The sequence below is a fragment of the Gigantopelta aegis genome, chromosome 6 (genome assembly GCF_016097555.1).
Source record: "Gigantopelta aegis isolate Gae_Host chromosome 6, Gae_host_genome, whole genome shotgun sequence".
In the NCBI taxonomy this organism is placed as follows: domain Eukaryota; kingdom Metazoa; phylum Mollusca; class Gastropoda; order Neomphalida; family Peltospiridae; genus Gigantopelta; species Gigantopelta aegis.
Genome location: NC_054704.1, coordinates 28591140 through 28610231, shown reverse-complemented (window position 1 = coordinate 28610231; position 19092 = coordinate 28591140). Strand labels below are relative to the sequence as shown.

At 40.3% G+C, this 19092-nt stretch overlaps 1 protein-coding gene and 1 long non-coding RNA gene across 2 annotated transcripts; both read left to right on the top strand.

The window, feature by feature from the left end:
• Positions 1 to 302: 302 nt before the first annotated feature.
• LOC121374469 (acid-sensing ion channel 4-A-like) lies at positions 303 to 7358 on the top strand. The gene is made up of 3 exons (XM_041501566.1): positions 303 to 475; positions 6138 to 6693; positions 7335 to 7358. Exons 1-3 carry the CDS (start codon positions 303 to 305, stop codon positions 7356 to 7358), a joined length of 753 nt encoding a protein of 250 aa, XP_041357500.1.
• Positions 6639 to 18232, top strand: LOC121373916. Its single transcript, XR_005958153.1, has 3 exons — positions 6639 to 6693; positions 14445 to 14543; positions 18205 to 18232. It is a non-coding gene; the product is annotated as an uncharacterized LOC121373916 (long non-coding RNA).
• Positions 18233 to 19092: the final 860 nt, after the last annotated feature.

Genomic DNA, 19092 nt, shown 5'->3' with positions numbered 1-19092 from the left:
ATACGCCCTTCAATATTGGTGACACCAAACGACGGCAACATAAACCTTTCAATTTGTTATTCGTGTGTACTCAAACCAAGTGGTCGAAACTGTTATATGAGATAGATTTACTGACTTGAATATAAATAAGAGTGAACAGTTAATTCATTCCCAACCTCAAGACAAGGCTTTCTCTGAACAACAGTAATATCCACTGGATTCCATCTTATTAATTATAATTAGAATGGCGATTTTACTCGCTTAGTTTCGGCGACGAACGTATTTATTTGACATTTGTTATCGTCTCTAGACTAAAAACAAAGATGGCGTCAGTGGACATTGGGGTTAAATTTAAGGAATCGAAGTCTGCTTGGGTTGACGACGATGGACGCAAGGAGGATATGGGGTTTTCCGAACTGTGGAAGGATTTTAGCCAAAATACCGGATTTCATGCATTCAACAAGTTGAATCCAGGAGCACGTCGTAATTTTAGATTGTAAGTATATATGTCATACTGAAGCTGCAGTCATTATATAATATCCTTTACTAATGAAAAATGCGTTTCATTAATTTTCACATGGTTTTAGTAATTTAATCCCAATTCAAAATCAAGAAGGCTGTGCTGGGCACACACCTCAACTACTAGCATGTGGGATGTCAGTCCAGAACATAACCCTTATCAGTACGTTAGGGATCAATGCGGACCCCATGGGTATATTTTTAATGATTTGTTTCTGATGAGTCTGTTATTGTTTCCCCTCTTTTTGTGTAGTAGCCACATCCATACAATAAGACAACAGATTATCTGATTTGGTACAGCCAAACTATCCATCTATCTATCTATCTATGTGTGTGTGTGTGTGTGTGTGTGTGTGTGTGTGAGAGAGATTGAGAGAGTTTATATATATATATATATATATATATATATATATATATATATATATATATATATACACACACATATGTGTGTGAGAGAGAGAGTTTTATATATATATATATATATATATATATATATATATATATATATATATATATATATATATATATATATATATATATATATACACACACACACACAGAATTTTCGAGTAGGGTCTGCAATATTATTTGTGTTGTTATAATGTTTCTAAAATATTCTTTCAATGCTATTTTTATCCATACACTATTATTATACTAATCTTTGTAACTGAAATTTACTATTAAAAGTACTGAAATTTATTACATTGTTATAGTATGCTATAGCACTATTATATTAAATGTACTGAAATGTCTACATTGTTATAGTATTCTGGGATCCGGTCGGACCCCATTGTTCAATTAGAGGAAAAGGTTATAATTCTGACTACAATAATATCACTTAAATAAAATATGTTTATAACAGAAAATCATTATTTCTTTTTGTTATCATACGTCCTAATAATAGTATCAATGTAATATGAGACAAAAGCACCATGAACAGAAATCAAACAGGCTGAGACTAGTGGTAGGGTCCAGGTGCACATTAGTAAGTTTTGACAACTGTACTTATGAAGATTAAGTTTTGGTGAGAAAAACGTGTATGTAGTGGTCTTACATCTCCTCAATGAGCCAATAAAAGAACTACACCTCTAATGCCGGTGTACAATGCAAGCAGCACTATATAGTTTAACTCTACCACTAGATCACGTTAATTATTTAATCATCGATTATCAAACATTTGATAATTCTGACATGTAATCTTAGAGAAATCCCGATGCATTTGTTTCATTAGCAGCCAGGGATATTTTATATTCACTTTCCCACAGACTGGACAGCATCCACCACGGCCTTTAATATACCAATCATGATGAACTGGTTGGGATGAGAAAAACAAAGTGGATCCGCCGAGGGGATTCGATTCTACAACCCAGTCACCTCTGCGAGCACTCTACCGAGAAGTACATACAGCTTTAATGAACGTTTTATTTGTTCTGCCAATGGCATTGTGGGATTCTTTCATAAACTATGTCGACAAAATAATGTCTAATATTGATATGGCTGAACCTTCCATTAGTGGAGGGACAATTCCAAGTTTCCTCCCCCTGGGACATCAAGGCCATTAAAATTTCTTATAGAATTAGAAACGAAATAGGTTAAAAAGAATACCATATTATAACACTGTTTACTAATGCAAAATACAAACACAGCTACACTTTTAATAAGTATGTCGACATGATGTTTTTGTATTATTATTCTTTAACACAAACCATTGAAACAGGACTCGTTAACATAGAGAAAGGAAATCTTTTATGTGATGTATTTTATAGCCAAATGCTATCGAAGAAAGGCGTGCGATCTATTCTCATTCGTTAAATAATAAACATATACATAAAATTTCGGTTTAAAAAGTTAAAGTTAGTTTTGTGTAACAACACCACTAGATCACATTGATTTATTTATGATCGGCTATTGGATGTCAAACATTTGGTAATTTTGACATATAGTCTTAGAAAGGAAACCCACTACATTTTACCACCAGCAAGGGACCTTTTAGAAGCACCATTCAACATAGAATAGTACATACCCCGGTGTCTGATATACCAGTCGTGGTGCACTTTAAAGTCGCAGACTCCTAATTTGAACGCGTGAAAATGGACACACGTTTGGTTAATTTGCAAACCTGTAACACATTTGGACAGTTATCATAGAGTCAAAAAGAGTCTGCTACGCTGAAACGGGAAAATACCCTTAAAATGGACTAGAGCTCGTCTTCATAACCGTTACTTCTTAGAGGAACGTGCGTTTTTAAATATGAAAATATGCATTTTATATTAGAAGCACCAGAATGATCAGAAACACTTCGGATGTATAGTAAAGGATAATCTAAACAATAAAATCTAAATAATGTCTGATATCGGTTATTAAACACAACTCTAACAGTGAAAAATATACCGTAGTGTTCAAAACCTAGGATCTGTTACATTAAAATCCACTTTTCAGTTACAGGTTGACATTTGACCTAAGCAATCGTTCAGGGTTTTGAAAATGGTGATGAATACACTGAAAATCAATCATAATTCAAAGAAAATTTAATTAAAATTCGTAATGGTAGTGATATTCTGTTTATTTCTATTAATGTTGTATTTGTGACCCACAATATATCTCAGTAATAAACTAGTTTATTCACTCTTTTTTTTGTCTTCTCACAGTTCAATACTTTTCATTTCGTCCCGCTGCCATTGTCAAACTTCTGCACATTCTTCTTTTATTGGGTTTTTGGATGCTTGTATTCTTTATCCTCTCTGTTTCATGATTTACCAAATAAAATTATTACTCCTGTATTACTCTACCACCTTAAGGCCTCTTATAATGATCTACATAAGCGAAATAATGAAATGTAACAGTACATGTTGATCGTTACAGCTGAGTTAACACAACATGTGAAAGATCTCTTTCGTTATACACGTTATTGATTCTTTATATGCATGAAATTGAGACTTGGGTTATTTACTGACTGACTAATGGTGACCTATCTGTTCGGCGATCTCCTGATCATTTATTTGTCCATAGGCAGCAACATGCGTAGTTGTAAAGAAAAGGAAACTTTAAAGTTTGTTTTGCATATTGATTAATTAATCACTGGTTGTCAAACATTTGGTAATTCTGACTCGTATTCATCAAAGAAAATCGGCTACATTTTTTCCATTAGCAGCGAGGCATCTTTTATATGCACTTTCCCACAGACAGGAAAGCACATACCACGGCCTTCGTTCAGTTGTGGTGCACTGATTGGAACGAGAAAAATCCCAATCAGTTGAATGGATCCCCCGCCCCAGAAAAGGAAAGAGAAACGGGTATCTTTTTAAATACCGTTTACAATTTTACTTTAAATGAGTATCAAGATGTAAGGTCAGTTTTAAGTATTTATGTATTTCCTTAAGCTTTATTGTCATGCTTATAACAAATTAAGGTTATAGCACGCTGTCCAGGGCACACATTATATATATATGTTTTGTCTGTCAAGGATATCGGATTAATACTTTATTTTTACTGGTTAGTGATAGGTTTTTAAACTCACACTGAGTTGAGCCAGCGGCAGGATGCAACATGCATAATTTCGCACGAAATTTGAATAATTTTGCACAAAATTAGAGTACGTAATGTTACATGTACCCCATACATCTTTCAACATATGGGTACCTGACACAGTGGTACCGGGTGAAATAAAATTGCATTCACTTATTGCCCAGATAAAGCAAAGTATTTTGACAACAAATTATATGATCCAATCTTTAAGTTAGTTTCAAATTGTGTTTCATCTTCATGTCAGTTCCGGGTTTTGGGCTCATATTTAAGTCTGTTAGTTTTTGAATCGCAGTCTCTTCCTTAATTCAGTTTCGAATTGTGACCTAATATTTAAGCATGTTTCAAGCCGTATGATTATTAACTTAGAGTTGTTGTCTCATTTGTAAGTCAGTCTAGACTTTGAACTCAGTTTCAAGTCAGTTTCGAGTTGTCGCCTCATATTTACGTCGATTTCGAGTTGTAGTCTCGTCTTTTAAAGCGATAGTCAGGCAAGGCTTTTGACTTGTATGCATATTCAACGATATTTATAGCATATTATTACTTAATATTGTCATAGTGCAACATGTATAACTATATTCGAATGCAATTTATATATTGAGCTGTGTATGTACGTTTCAATTAATTGTTATTCTATTACCTTCCATTTGTGCAATATCTTAGTCTTTAGGCTAGCATTAGACCAATTAGTGTCAAACTAAATTACAGCAATCAAGGACCCGATGTCTTTTCATTGTTGCCCGCATCATAACAGCTAAGGACTATAAACTATGGCAATTACGTGTCAACAAATATTTGTATCTTATAAATATTCGTTTTTATATACACGAAAGAGACCCAAGGATAGCAACTCTGCTGTTCGTACCCTTGAAATTCTCAGTCGCAATATCAACACTATTGGGAGACCTGTTTGTCATTTACCTAAGAGCTGGGACCTATATTATTTGTATTACCATGCTGTTAACTTGTTAAGCATGTTGGAAAGGAAATTAAGTACCTACATGACCAACTAGTGACTTCTGTTATTCATTTAACATTCCGGTAAAACAACACCAGGAACAAATACACTGTGTTAATAACAAGAATAGTAATCTCCATCTCATTGAACTGAAGACATGCGCGTACCATTATGTTGATTTGTTTGCGGAATGATGAAAAGACATGCGTCGCAATGTTCTGTAACAAATCCATCACAATAAACCAGAAATAAGTATACATTACTTTCCTAAACACAATAAACCAACATTGTCAAACTCGCTACAAAACAAAACGAAATGATTGTCCAACTATGGATAATTTTATGTTCATGAAGCTGCTGTATGGTTCAGAAACCTCCATGCTAAAATGACTGTTTACTTAGTTAATTGGTCTATTCTTTTAGTTGCCTTGACGTGTGCTTTGTCTTCTTGGTGTCTATTTGGTTCATTAGATTATCAGTCGTTGCAATTGTATGGTAGTGAAGCTGCCATTTGACAAACTTGGCGAACTTAGGAGTTGGTGGTCATTTTTGCTCGAACGTACTAGTATGCATTTTTTCTTAAAAAAGTAAAAAATACTAACACCCCATTTCGTTATGTTAGTACACATTGAAATATCTTCGATTAAATATTTTTATTATTGCATTAACATGACCTTCTTTATGTTCCTTTACATATCGGGCTTATTAAAGCGGAGTCTGACTAGGTGCACAGACACATGTATGTATGTGTGTGTGTGTGTGTGAGTGAGTGAGTGAGTGAGTGAGTGAGTGAGTGAGTGAGTGAGTGAGTGAGTGAGTGAGTGAGTGAGTGAGTGAGTGAGTGAGTGAGTGAGAGAGAGAGAGAGAGAGAGAGAGAGAGAGAGAGAGCAAAAACCAAGTAATAACGGGACAAATCTGGAATAAACGTGGACGAGGCGCGACACATTTCTATTTAATGCCAGCCACAACACTGGGTTAGTAACAAGGTGTAGTCTAACCATGTCAGGTTCAAACATCGATAGGGCGTTACGTCAAACCAAGCTGTAATTTCATTTTAACCCCAGTTTAACGAGCAGTGATCTCGTTATATTGAAGCCACATATTATAATCTTACGTCACACCAAACTTTACTAGATGTATGTCAAATATTATTTTGCAGTTTCTGGTGGTCATTTGCGGTAATAGGCATGGCGGCATACCTAATGTATAATGTTGTTGCCGAACTAAACAACTACTACAGCTATCCAAAGATGACGGGATTCAGTGTTGAAATGAAAGATGAGATGGAATTCCCTGCAGTCACCATATGTAGTCAGTGTCCACTCAAACGGTCTGCTATTGTCAGGGACCAAGACATGGATAACTACTTTTTGAGACGAAGTTACTCGCGGTTCATGACTGGACAAATCAACTGGAGTGACACAACGAGGTATGGCGATATCTACACCACTAAACATTCTGTCGATTGGTGGAGAGAAAGGTATGATACAGTTGATGCGCTGACCAAGTTGTGTAGGTTCGAAGGCGAAGATAGGCTGTGTTCGGAAATATTTCAACCCGTGTTCACCGAGGTGGGGCTGTGCTACACGTTCAATGGCAATGTCAGCAACAAACGGAACGTGTCTCTATCAGGAGCCGACAACAACTTGGTGGTCATATTTGTGGCTAAACAAGAGGAGTATGTGTATAACGAACAGATGTCTGCTGGGTACAAGGTAATGATTTCAGTAACAGTGGTGATGATAATGAGGATCATAATCAAACATGATGGCCATCATTATTATCATCATCATCATCCTCATAACCACCATCACCATTATATTCTTTATCATCATCATTAATAGATATTATTATAAAATCTTGTGTGTTGTGCTGATTTTACAAAACGAGTGTCAGGATTTTTTTTTTTATCTAAGTGAAAGTGAGTGTAATACATGCATCCTAAAACTTGTTTTCGTAAAACCAGTACAATTCATACGCGAGTGTAATAATTTCCTTATTATTCATATTATCCAAATATTATTTTATGAATAACAAGCTAGGACCATGTCAAACTAAAAAGACGACGCAACGACGTCATTTTGTCATCGTTTACACAGATCTTAAGACTATAGCCGCATTCACACTAGCATTTTTTTCAGGTCTAAATTGTTACGGGCTAGTTTAACCGGGACTAGTTAGGTCCGACCAAAAACATCAATCCAGGCTCGGACTAAATATGGCTCATCGGTTCCAGGTCCGAGCTAAATCGTAATTGCGTGGTACAGCGATAGGTGACGTTGCACGTTTTCTAGGTGACGTTGTCCTTCACCACAGTCACTTCGGGTGTCTTTATTTTTTAATTTTGTTTTATCAGCATTCGGTGTTTATTATTTTCTGAAAGCATGTCTTTAAAATTTCATTACGAAGCATTCTTCAATGCACTTCAGTGTTTCATTAGCCATATTTTCACCTTAAACTACCTTAATTTCATTGCGTTATATTTTCCTGTTACGTCATTACAAAAGAACACGAAGTATGCGTCAAGATAATTCCAGTAATCGCTGTCATCATAGAATAAATAAATATTAAACAAAATTTATGATTATGAAGAATCTCAAGTCGGAAGTAAACAGGAAATGCACTCGAGCGACGCCTAACAATTACACATTTTATTTGCAGTCACACGTTTTGGTACACTAAGGTAAAAACGTGTCTGGAGTAAATTCAGCTCGTTTATTATTATCCAATTGTACCATGCTTTGGTGTCGGTCCCTTTGATTTTTCCCGTGGTGTATCCCATAGTTAGACCACGGGCGTGTCTAACCTAAAGTTTAGCGATTGCTGAATGGCTGAAGAAAGTTACGGCTACAGGTCACATATGCTTCAGCACAAAGTAAATTAGAACATTGTTTTAAAAAGTAACTTTCACTAACATTAGTAATAAAAAGTAAAGTTTGTTTTATTTAACGACGCCTCTAGAACATTAATAATAAAGTCACAATATAAATTTTTAAAAATAAAACAATTATTTTCTTTAACCCTCCCCCACCCCAAACAAAGTAAAATTTAAATATTGTTAAATAGTTTCGCTTCATTTTCCATTACATTACTAACTAAAGTCAATGTGGGTGCCCTGCCCACGTATGGGTAGCCTATCCCTCAATATAAAATCATGGCAAAGCTAGTGCAAAAGTTCACCAACATATATATACTCTTCAAAAGAAGAAACGCAAAACCACATTGTCGTAACATTTGGAGAATTGATTTAATTATTGAATGGTGAGTCCGATAATTACCAAATGTTGCAGGATTGTTCACAATTCACTCTAGTCCATTGTGAGTAAGTGATAGGACACACCACCAAGGTCAAGGTCATCTGGAGTCAATACCGGGTGTGGCCTCCGCGTGTGTTGACAACTGCCTGGCACCGCCTGCCCATTGAAGCAACCAGAGTACGGATGACTTCCCGGGGGATGGTGGCCCACTCGGCCTGCAAGGCTGCTGCCAGCTCGGGCAGGGTCTGGGACTGTGGTTGTCGCTGTCGGAGGCGTCGGTCCAACTCGTCCCATAGATGCTCAATTGGGTTCAAATCCGGTGATGTCGATGGCCAAGGAAGGACATTAATGTTGTTGTTCTGTAGGAAAGCCGTTGTGAGACGTGCTGTGTGAGGCCTGGCGTTGTCATGTTGGAACACTGCGTTGGCGTTGGCCATAACTGGAACGATGTGTGGCCGGAGGATCTGGTCAATGTAGCCCTGTGCATTCAGGTTGCCCTGCACGTGGACCAGGTCAGTTCTGCCAGTGTGTGAGATGGCTGCCCACACCATGACACTACCCCCGCCGAATCTGTCCACTTCCTGCACGCAGTTTGCCGCATAACGTTCACCACGACGCCTATACACGCGACATCTTCCATCATGACGTCGGAGCAGAAATCGGGACTCGTCACTGAACCACACCTGTCTCCATCGCAGTTGAGGCCATTGTCGATGAATCTGGCACCACTGCAGTCGGAGTCGACGGTGTTGTGGTGTTAAGATGACACCTCGAACTGGACGTCTGGCACGAATTCCTACCTCACGTAGGCGGTTCCGTACGGTCTGGTCGGATATCCTGCGCAAACCTGGTATTGCTGCGGCTGTGGAGGTGGCAGTAGTCAATCGTTCCCGAAGGTGGCGTACCCGGATGTAGCGGTCCTGCCCGGGGGTAGTGACCCGTGGTCGACCGGATCTAGGGAGGTCACGTGTTGATCCATGTTGCTGGTAACGGTCCCACAGTCTGGAGATGGTGCTTGGGGACACATGGAATGCCCTGGCAACGGCCGTTCTGGATTCGCCTGCGTCTAGTCGGCCGATGGCATTGTTTCTCTGCGGTTCACTGAGACGTGGCATGTCCTGGATTGTCAACTGTCGGCCAGATACAGAGGCCAGGCAAGCGAACACCCTGCACTTTTATACTGTCGGTGTTCATGTTGCACGTGCAGACAACGCACGTGCAGTGGTGACATGGTTTGCACGTGGCTGCGTTTTTGCGAATATTCACATTTTGGAACTTTATTGTACAGTAGCTGCGTTTTATCGAATGTAACCGTGGGAATGTGTTTGGGACATGCAATGACCTTATATTCACAAAGCATGAACCGGTAGGAAACATAAAATCGGAGTTATAACCCATTTGTACCCTTTTGCGTTTCTTTTTTTGAAGAGTATATTATCCAAATGATAAGCTGAGCAAAATATTACGTTCCCCACTAAAAACCAATACATACATTGTATTCACCTGCTAAACATTTAATTTTTTCCGGAGCACTTTAGATATGTTACGCAGCACTCTCTCCTTGTATCCGTACCCGTAATGCCATCTAAGTCGTAATGAATTAGTATTCGCGACATGCTTCCCCATATAGGCTAGTTGAAGCAAATAGTCCAAGGCGGACCCAGTAAATTGCAGAAACCCACACATTTGCTACGTCCTATTCGGATTACGAAGCAAGGTGAAATATAAAATTAAATTATAAAACTTCTTCACCAGCATGGTGACGTCATGGGGGCGTAGTACAAGGTAGTTACTTCATCCATCACTCAAGATCATCTAGTTAGACCAGTTATTGCGGCCGTTGAGTGACGGGTGTAATGATCAAGGGCGTAGCATCAATCGTGGTCTAACTAGACGAATCTTTCGCAAAAGGAAAGAAAGAAATGTGTTATTTAACGACGCACTCAACACATTTTATTTACGGTTATATGGCGTCAGACATATGGTTAAGGACCACACAGATTTTGAGAGGAAACCCGCTGTCGCCACTACATGGGCTACTCTTTCCGATTAGCAGCAAGGGATCTTTTATTTGCGCTTCCCACAACCAGGATAGCACAAACCATGACCTTTGTTGAACCAGTTATGGATCACTGGTCGGTGCAAGTGGTTTACACCTACCCATTGAGCCTTGCGGAGCACTCACTCAGGGTTCGGAGTCGGTATCTGGATTAAAAATCCCATGCCTCGATTGGGATCCGAACCCAGTACCTACCAGCCTGTAGACCGATGGTCTAACCACTATGCCACCGGGGCCGGTCTCTCGCAAAAGGATGATTCAACTATAACATAGTGCAAGATATTCAGGCAAATATATAGAGAATAACTGATTAATGTCTCAAGATAACGGCTTTATCCTGCGAAGGTTATAATGGCGAATGCAGCGAGGCTCTGTCGTCATAATCATTATCATGATAACCATCACCATTACCATTATAATGATCATTATTCTAACCATTATAATCATGTTATCATCATCATCATTACCACCATCGCCATCACCATTATTTTAATCATTATAATAATTTCATCATCATCATCATTATCATCATCAACATCATCACCATTATAACTACCATCGTTTAAAGGCAAACATAACCCAAATGTCACCAAGTACAGAAAAATCATCAGGAAAAATGTTTTTAACTGTTTTGTAACGCAACACAGTGGACACGAAAATATTTGGTTCTGAATTGAACTTTATCAGAAACCATAACATAATGAAACTGCCAAGCCTATATTTGTTCAACTTTACCATCAATGACGTCGGTTGATCAGAATATAAAATAGTATAACATCTTTTGTTTGAATAAAAACACAAATAATCACAATGTATGTGTATTTCGCAATGTCAAGAGTTGGACCACAACTAATGCAGGCGTCACACTGTCCCGAAATTGACACCAGATGGACACACGATAAAGGAAATGTTCAAATTCGGATCTGATCGTAAAAACATCGGGCCATTCGTAAGGGCATCTTAAGCCATCGTATGACCGCCGGTTGAGTTTCTCAGGCTCCGACAGCAACTTCGTGAGCGGTGGCAAAATCTTTGGCATGCCAAAATATTGCCGAAAGACCTTGTGAAGGTTCATTTTCGTGTTGAATTCGTGTGTCCATTTTGCCCTTCGTAAGGCCATCGTGAGGGCATCTTGTTAAATCGTGTCATCTTCGTCTTTACTTCGTGTGATCATCGGTGCCATCGGGCATTTTTCGCCTCACGAAGACAATACGAAGGAAACAAGAAGCTGCCCGATTGTCTTAGGAAGGCAACACGACTACGTGAAGCCCTCGCAATGTCGTCGTGTAGCCATCGTATTATAGTACGATGACATCGAGATGGGACCACGGTGTCGGCGAAGACAGCCGAATTTGAGTAGCTCAAGCTTTTCACATGTGTCATGGTAACGTGGACATATAAAAGGCCAGCCTCAGAGCATCTTCCTCAGTCAGTCCTGAGCAACTCTACAGAGCAGAGGCGTGTGTAACTCCCAAAGCTTCAATCACAATTAATCACAATTCAGTTCCTGCAGAATGGCATACTTTGATGATGAGACAACCAGGTAAAAGAAGGCAACAGCATTGCTTCTTTTGATGCACATCAGAGCCCTGAGTAGAAGTGCTGGCTGGCTGGATGGTATGGTACTGCTGCTGTTGCTGTTGCTCTAAGTTGTACTGCTGGTTCGCCTGCTCTACGTAGCCACACTCCTGGGATCTCCACACTGATGCCACTGTCTGGGACCTGGCTGGAACTCTGCTGACGGTGAGGAGGCAGCTCTGCTGGCGGAGTAGTAGGTACCGCTGGGGAGGGCACTCTCCTGCTGAAGTTGGCTGACTCTTGAATAGGTGGCAGATGTGCAGACTGGGATCACAGCAACTGGCCTCTGCTGCTGTGGCTGCTGTGACTGGAATGCTGACGGGACATCTTCTAAGGGACTGATCTGGTCACCAGCCGCTTCCCTCATCCTGAACTGTCTGGACACCTTCCAGTAACTGGAAAGACAAAATCAAACAGCGTAGGATTAATACAAGCTCAAATTTAGCATGCAATAAAATTTGTGACATCAAATAAATGAATTTCAAATTTATGCAATTTTATATACTTACTGGTTAAGAACTGTGGTGATCTCGTCATACGCAGGTTCCAGGCAGGCATCATGCAGACAATCCAGTTCGGTTTCTAGGTACTTGCAGAAAGGAGTAACCCTGTTGACTTGCTGCTCTCGAGTGATGAACTGAACCAGCCTATCTTGGAGATCAAGGGATGCTCCGGTAACTCATCTCCATGGTAGGAGACTCGGGTCAGTCCTCAGCAGCTTTTCTGGTCCTGGAAGGAGGTCTCGGTGTAGGGTAGCCAGTGTACTTCTTGGTGGGCTCCCTGGGTTCGTTTGCAAGACTGCCTGCCATGCTACTGTCGTTACTCCCAGCCAGCTCACCGTCTCAGTCAGGGCCAACTTGTCCTTAAACTGCAAAGACAAAAATAGAAAACAAACATAAGTACATTTGAAAGTTATATTTGGAAACAAAAAGTTTGGAAATTGAAAATTTTCAACAAAGTTCAGTTTGAATTTAATTTCAATGATATACTCACACTAGCTGGTGTATCCTTCTTGTAATGTCTGATGTGTGGCTTCAGGAACCCAAAGACCCGGCGGATGAACTTGTCACGGTCACTGTCATTCTCACTGGCCTCCTCAGCAAGGATGGGGTCTTCCTCGTCACCACTCGACACACCATCACCGGACCTCTTCTGGGATTTCTTCTTGGGTTGGCCCTCCCGCAGCTTCGAGAATCGAGTCCTCTGTGTGTGGTACCATTTCTGAATTGAATCATCTGCAATGACAGAAATCAAAACAAATACTTAGTACAATCATTGAAATGTTCATTGACAGCAATGTATGTCAAGTATCTGAAATATATTTCAAATATTTCAAAGTAATTGAAATGTAATTTGTTTTATACTTACAATCCACTCCGTACTCCGCAGCCTTTCCCTCCCATAGCTGCCTCCTTAATGCCTTGTCTTTGTACTGTTTGTCCTTCATGTCATACAGTAGCTTCTTACTATCCACCCAGCGAGCGATTGCCTCCTCCTGCGCCTCTTGAGGCTTGGACTTGGACTTGCCTGCAGGGAGGGTGGGGGAAGCTGACTCATCTGAAAAGATACCAAATGGAAATTTGTTTTAAGTACATGCAGGACAACAATGTATGGGAATATATAACAAAATCAATAACCCCTCTTGCCCCCATCCATACCAAAAATAAGTTATAAATATTTACCTTCATCATCCGAGGATTCGGGCTGTCTGTTACGAGGAGGAGGGGGAGAAGGTGAATGCTGCCGAGACTCTTGCGACTGCTGAGGAGAATTTCAGACTGCTGAGGAGACCTGGAACCCTCTGGGGACCGCTCTGGAGTTTTACTTGGACAAGGACTGACATCTTTCTTGGATTTCCTCCTTCTCTTTGTGGTTGGAGACTCAGTGCTGTCTTCTTGGACCTCTAAATCCTCAGTTTCGTCTGCTTTCCTCTTCTGAGTTCTGTATTTACCAGCCAGCCTCTTCCCCCTGCTTCTCCCTGTCTTGGGTGGCATGTTAAAGTTGAATTACAGTTGAATTAAATTTGAAATAAAGGTGAAATGTACTGTGTGTTCTGCTCCCAATATTCTTCGATCAGCAATTGAATTTCCCACGGTCAGCCGAAGGTTTTATACCATCGGGAGGTCACGTGACGCCTTCGTGACCTAGTTCGAACGCATCGTACTCTCAATACGACGTCGTGTAGCCATCGTGTGGCCTTCGTGTGTCCTGCGGGTAAACTACTTAATAAAAATTCACATCTTTGTGTTGCCTTCGTGTGTGGTTCGGGTGCCATCGTGTGACCTTCTGTAGGCATCGTACTTGCTTCGGCTGTTGATAGGCTGTTGACCAAGTTCGGGGCCATCTTCGCGCGAAATTCAAAATTCCATATTCGTATGGCCATCTGGTGTCAATTTCGGGACAGTGTGACGCCTGCATAAGAAAACGCACAAGATTCGAACAGATATGTATTACAATGGCAATTAACTGTATTTTCTTTAAGCACATTTAGCGGCCTAGCAATAGATTGTTATAACCCCTGCCTCCGTACACAAAAATAAGCTTTGTACAGACTATATTCTTTTTTCTTCAGATTCTGCTGCATGACCCAGAAAATCACCCAGACTCTGTAAGAACTGGAATCCTGGCTGCTCCCGGATTTTCTACATACGTGTCTATAAAGAAAACATCGGTATGTTATGTATGCTGGACGCCAAAAAGTTATATGTCATCAAATTTGTAAAATAGAATTTTCTTTACTTGCCAAATGCTTTTTAATTCAGTGATAAGTAACATGAAGAGTTCGCCAGAATGCAACCAATGCATAACCATATTTCAATGACCTGGCGTGCTATTGGTATGCTACTGGCCTCGGTGGTGGTGTGGTTAAGCTATCGGACATAAAGCTGGTATGTACTGGGTTCGAAGTCCGGTACCGGCTCCCACCCAGAGCGAGTTTTCATGACTGAATGGGTAGATGTAAGACAACAACACCGACCTCTCACTAACCACTAACCAACTGTCCTGGGGCCATGTTCCCGAAGCTATCGTTGTACATAACGACATCGTTAAGGCGTCGTGGAGGAAGATATGATGTGCCAGAAAGTGTCGTTCCGGGTGTCGGTTACTAGCAATATCCTACCCTGTTGTTAGAGTGTTGTAAAGTGAAATGTTTGTCGTAGTTGAGCATGAAAAACACGGAATATTGTTTTAATCGTACAATTCGGTGTCAACATTCGACATCCTGCACAATGACAACTGCGATGGTTGTAATACTAAGGAATGGCCCTTATAGAAGAAGACAGACAGTGCCAAGAGCCTTCAGGGATAGAAATGATCCTCTTCATTACATGGATGACAATGAATTACAAGACCGATACAGAATGGATAGGAGAGGAATATTGTATCTATGCAATACATTGCAAATGGATCTCGAGAGACAGACGCGCAGAAGTGGTGCGTTACCGGTGTCGATACAAATTGTAGCAGCCCTACGTTATTATGCTACAGGACGTTTTCAGGCAGTAACATGTGATGTACATGGTATTAGCCGGTACTCCGTTTCTAGGTGCATACACGCAGTTTCAAAGTCTATTGCAGAATGTACATGTAAAATTCCCTTACACGGATGCTGAAATGAGAAACACAAAAGAAGATTTCTTTAAATTGGCAAATTTCACCAACGTTCTCGGGGCCTTAGATGGAACTCTCATCCCAGTGCAAGGCCTTCACGTGACGAACACTTGTATGTCAGCCACAAAGGATACCATGCTATCAACGTTCAGTGCATAGTGTCAGCTAATGGTGTTTTCTTGGACATCGTGACAAAATGGCCTGGTGGAACACATGATGCATTGATATGGAGAAATAGTGGAATTGCGGAATTGTTTGAGAATGGTCAAGTTGATGGCGGTATGTTATTAGGGGATTCAGGATACCCTATTAGACCATTGCTAATGACTCCGCTCTTGCAGCTGGCATCACGACGAGAAAGAGCATACAACAGAGCCCATACAACCACTAGAAGCTACTGCGAGAGGGCATTTGGTGTGTGGAAATCAAGATGGCGCTGTCTACATAAGTCGGGAGGATACATGATGTTTATTCTAGAACGATGTGTCCTTGTCATCGTTGCAACTGCTCTTCCTTGAGAACATTTGCAAAGATATATTGATCCCAGATCCCCCAAATGACGTCATTGGTGGCACAAGTGACGTACTAGGTGAGGTGGTAGATCACGAAGTCAACGATGCTAGAGACGATCAATTGCGAAGAGATGGAATAGCTAACCGGAGGCAACTGTTATTGACGCACTTCAACAACTAATGTGGATTTTTCTAAATATGTAGCATGCACATTGTGGTAACGAATCAAGATTACAATAGACATGATAAAGCTCCTCCTTGTTTCACAGAGATAAACCTTTCTATTGCGGCCAGTTTTTGTTTTTCTACAGCTAAGCGACATTTTTCAACTTCTAGACGTTCCTTTTCCACTGCAAGTCATATATAAAAATGCAATTGTGATAAATCATAAGAAATAGGGGCGGGACGTAGCCAAGTGATCTAGCGCTAGCTCGATGCGTGGTCGATCTGGGATCGATCCCCGTCGGTGGGCCCATTGGGTTATTTCTCGTTCCAGCCAGTGCACCACGACTGGTATATGTGGTATGTACTACTCTGTGGGATGGTGCATATAAAAGATACATTGCTGATAATCGAAAAGAGTAGCCCATGGAGTGGCGACAGCGGGTTTCCTCTCTCAATATCTGTGTTGTCCTTAACCATATGTCTGACGTCATATAACCATAAATAAAATGTGTTGAGTGCGTCGTTAAATAAAACATTTCTTTCTTTCTTTATATATAAGTACGCAATATGACTTTTATCATATTTAACTTAGCCACTAAAAGTGGCCTAGAAGTACGATAAAAACTCAATATAATATAATAGGTCATATAAAATTTCATTTCTGAGATGCGTTTGGTATGTATTTCGCACCTCTGTACCAAACGACACAGGGATTTCCCATGTTACGACATGCTTCCAACGACAGTATAACGATACTGTAACTGCACGTTCGACTAACTGTCGCTCAACGTATCGTTATGGTGTCGTTAATGTACTTTTGCGACGTCGCTAGGAGTTAGCCCAGATAGCTGATGTGTGTGCCAGGGACAGCGTGCTTGAACCTTAATTAAATATAAACACGAATATAAGGTTAAATGAAAAAAATGAATTGGTATGCTGGAATTCAGGGTTACGTTCATCAAGCCGTTTGTCGTTAATGGTTAGACTTGTTATTTTTTATTTTGTTTACGCTACACGTTAAACCAAATGACCATTGCGGGAACTTGTGATAATAGTTTACAAACGTTTAGACAAAAACGGCTGGCTGACGTAGATTAGAACTTTAGCATGTGGCGCTTCATCTTTACGTACATATAGCACAAAATGAAATATGTGGCGATGTCATCAACAAACTATCGCTGTAAGGGCTAACGCGGCAAAGGTCAAACTAACGCGGCAATGGCCAAAGTAATGGCCATCTCAACGAGGAAAAGGCCAAACGTACGCAGTAAAGGCCACACTGGCGTGGTAAAAGGCTAAACTAACGCGGTAGTGGCCAAACTAACGCGGTAAGGCCCCGCCGACCCCGAAGTGGTCGACCACCAGTAACGACCGTTCGACAAGATCGAAGTATTTGAACAACACACATAGGTTCCAACCTGCAACTTTCACCGCTCGGATCAATCCTGGATGTCGTAGGACATCGCCAACAATCGTTCATCACTGATCCAACGTGGATGTTACAGATTCACACATACTGTATGCGTACTGCATTATACATGGATGCGACAGTCATACATAATATACACACACTACATTATACATTATACACTGTATTATACATGGATATCACAGAGTTACACACACTGTACGCGCATCATCACTAATTTGATATGTAGACACGCGAGCGGGCCGTGGAAGAATACTGCGAACATTAAATTTATAGATATTTAGAGATAGACGTCTCCAGTTGCCCCAATCAAATGAGATTTAGCTCCGTTCTCTCTCTCTCTCTCTCTCTCTCTCTCTCTCTCTCTCTCTCTCTCTCTCTCTCTCTCTCTCTTTCTTTCCCCTCTCTCTCTTTCTTTCCCCTCGCTCTCTCTTTTCAACGATCTTCTCTATTTATCTGTTCTCTGTTTCACTCTGCTCTCTGTCTCTGTATGTCTGTTTATCTATTTCTTTGTCTTCTCTCCCTCTGTGTTTCTCTGTCTCTCCGTCCTCCCTCCCTCCAGTCACAAAATAATGTTCCATATTTTTCATGGTTACTTCTCGTTTTAATTTCAGTTCAAGTTCTTGCCGTATCCATACACGGCGTTTGGTGAGAGCGGGTGCGTTGACACGACGTCGGCCTCTTTCAACAACACGCTGAAGTACCACAAACACTACACCTACGAACACTGCCTGCTAGAGTGCGCTGCTGATTTCCTCTTTAAGGAATGTGGCTGCGTCATGCCCAATGACCCACGTAAGAAACGTTTTTATTGCCTTTTTTTATTTAGTTTTCTTTTTTAATCGTTAAATAAAAACTAGCAGAAGGTTATTCTACTGCTTAAATAAAGCCAGGCTGCCCGCAACTTATAAATTACCATCCGACACTTTTACAATTTAATCCGTTTTAAAGTTTCACTTATTTCCCCAAATTCCATGTATACAGAATCATGTTTTGCCCAAACGCAAATTATATCCAATCAATCAATAGTTAAATTAAAACACAGTGTAAAGAACTGTGCAATTTTTTTTTACAAAAATAAAAATATCACATAAGTAAAATTAAAATTTAGAATAAATTTATAATTTGACATTTGAAACATCTCAGGGGATTGGGTATGTAAGGTACAACAGGTATGTTCAAATACCCAGCCTTTACCGAGTTTAGGAGACTTGGCAAGTTGAAGGTTAAGATCAATGTATTCGTCGGTACAAGTTATTATTCCGACGAATACTTATCTGTTGACAAATACAACACCTTGCATTGCAAGCTTTGCACACATCTCATCGTCACTTACTCATTCCAAGTCTGTAGACCTAATCTCTCCCTTTGACGAGTTAAGGTTGGAATGTGGTGTAACCTCAACTGATACGTTACATAAGAGTTTGGATTTCAAAAGATTTTAGAATCACTCTCAGTAGCGCACTTCACCAAAAAAGAGTCATTCCGCATTTGTTTAATGG

Excerpts from the sequence above, each read along its gene's own strand:
- LOC121374469 (XM_041501566.1), top strand. The coding sequence starts at position 303 with ATGGCGTCAGTGGACATTGGGGTTAAATTTAAGGAATCGAAGTCTGCT. Across the intron at positions 476-6,137 it reads GCACGTCGTAATTTTAGATT|TTTCTGGTGGTCATTTGCGG; the intron begins GTAAGTATATAT and ends ATTATTTTGCAG. Across the intron at positions 6,694-7,334 it reads AGATGTCTGCTGGGTACAAG|CATTCGGTGTTTATTATTTT; the intron begins GTAATGATTTCA and ends TTGTTTTATCAG.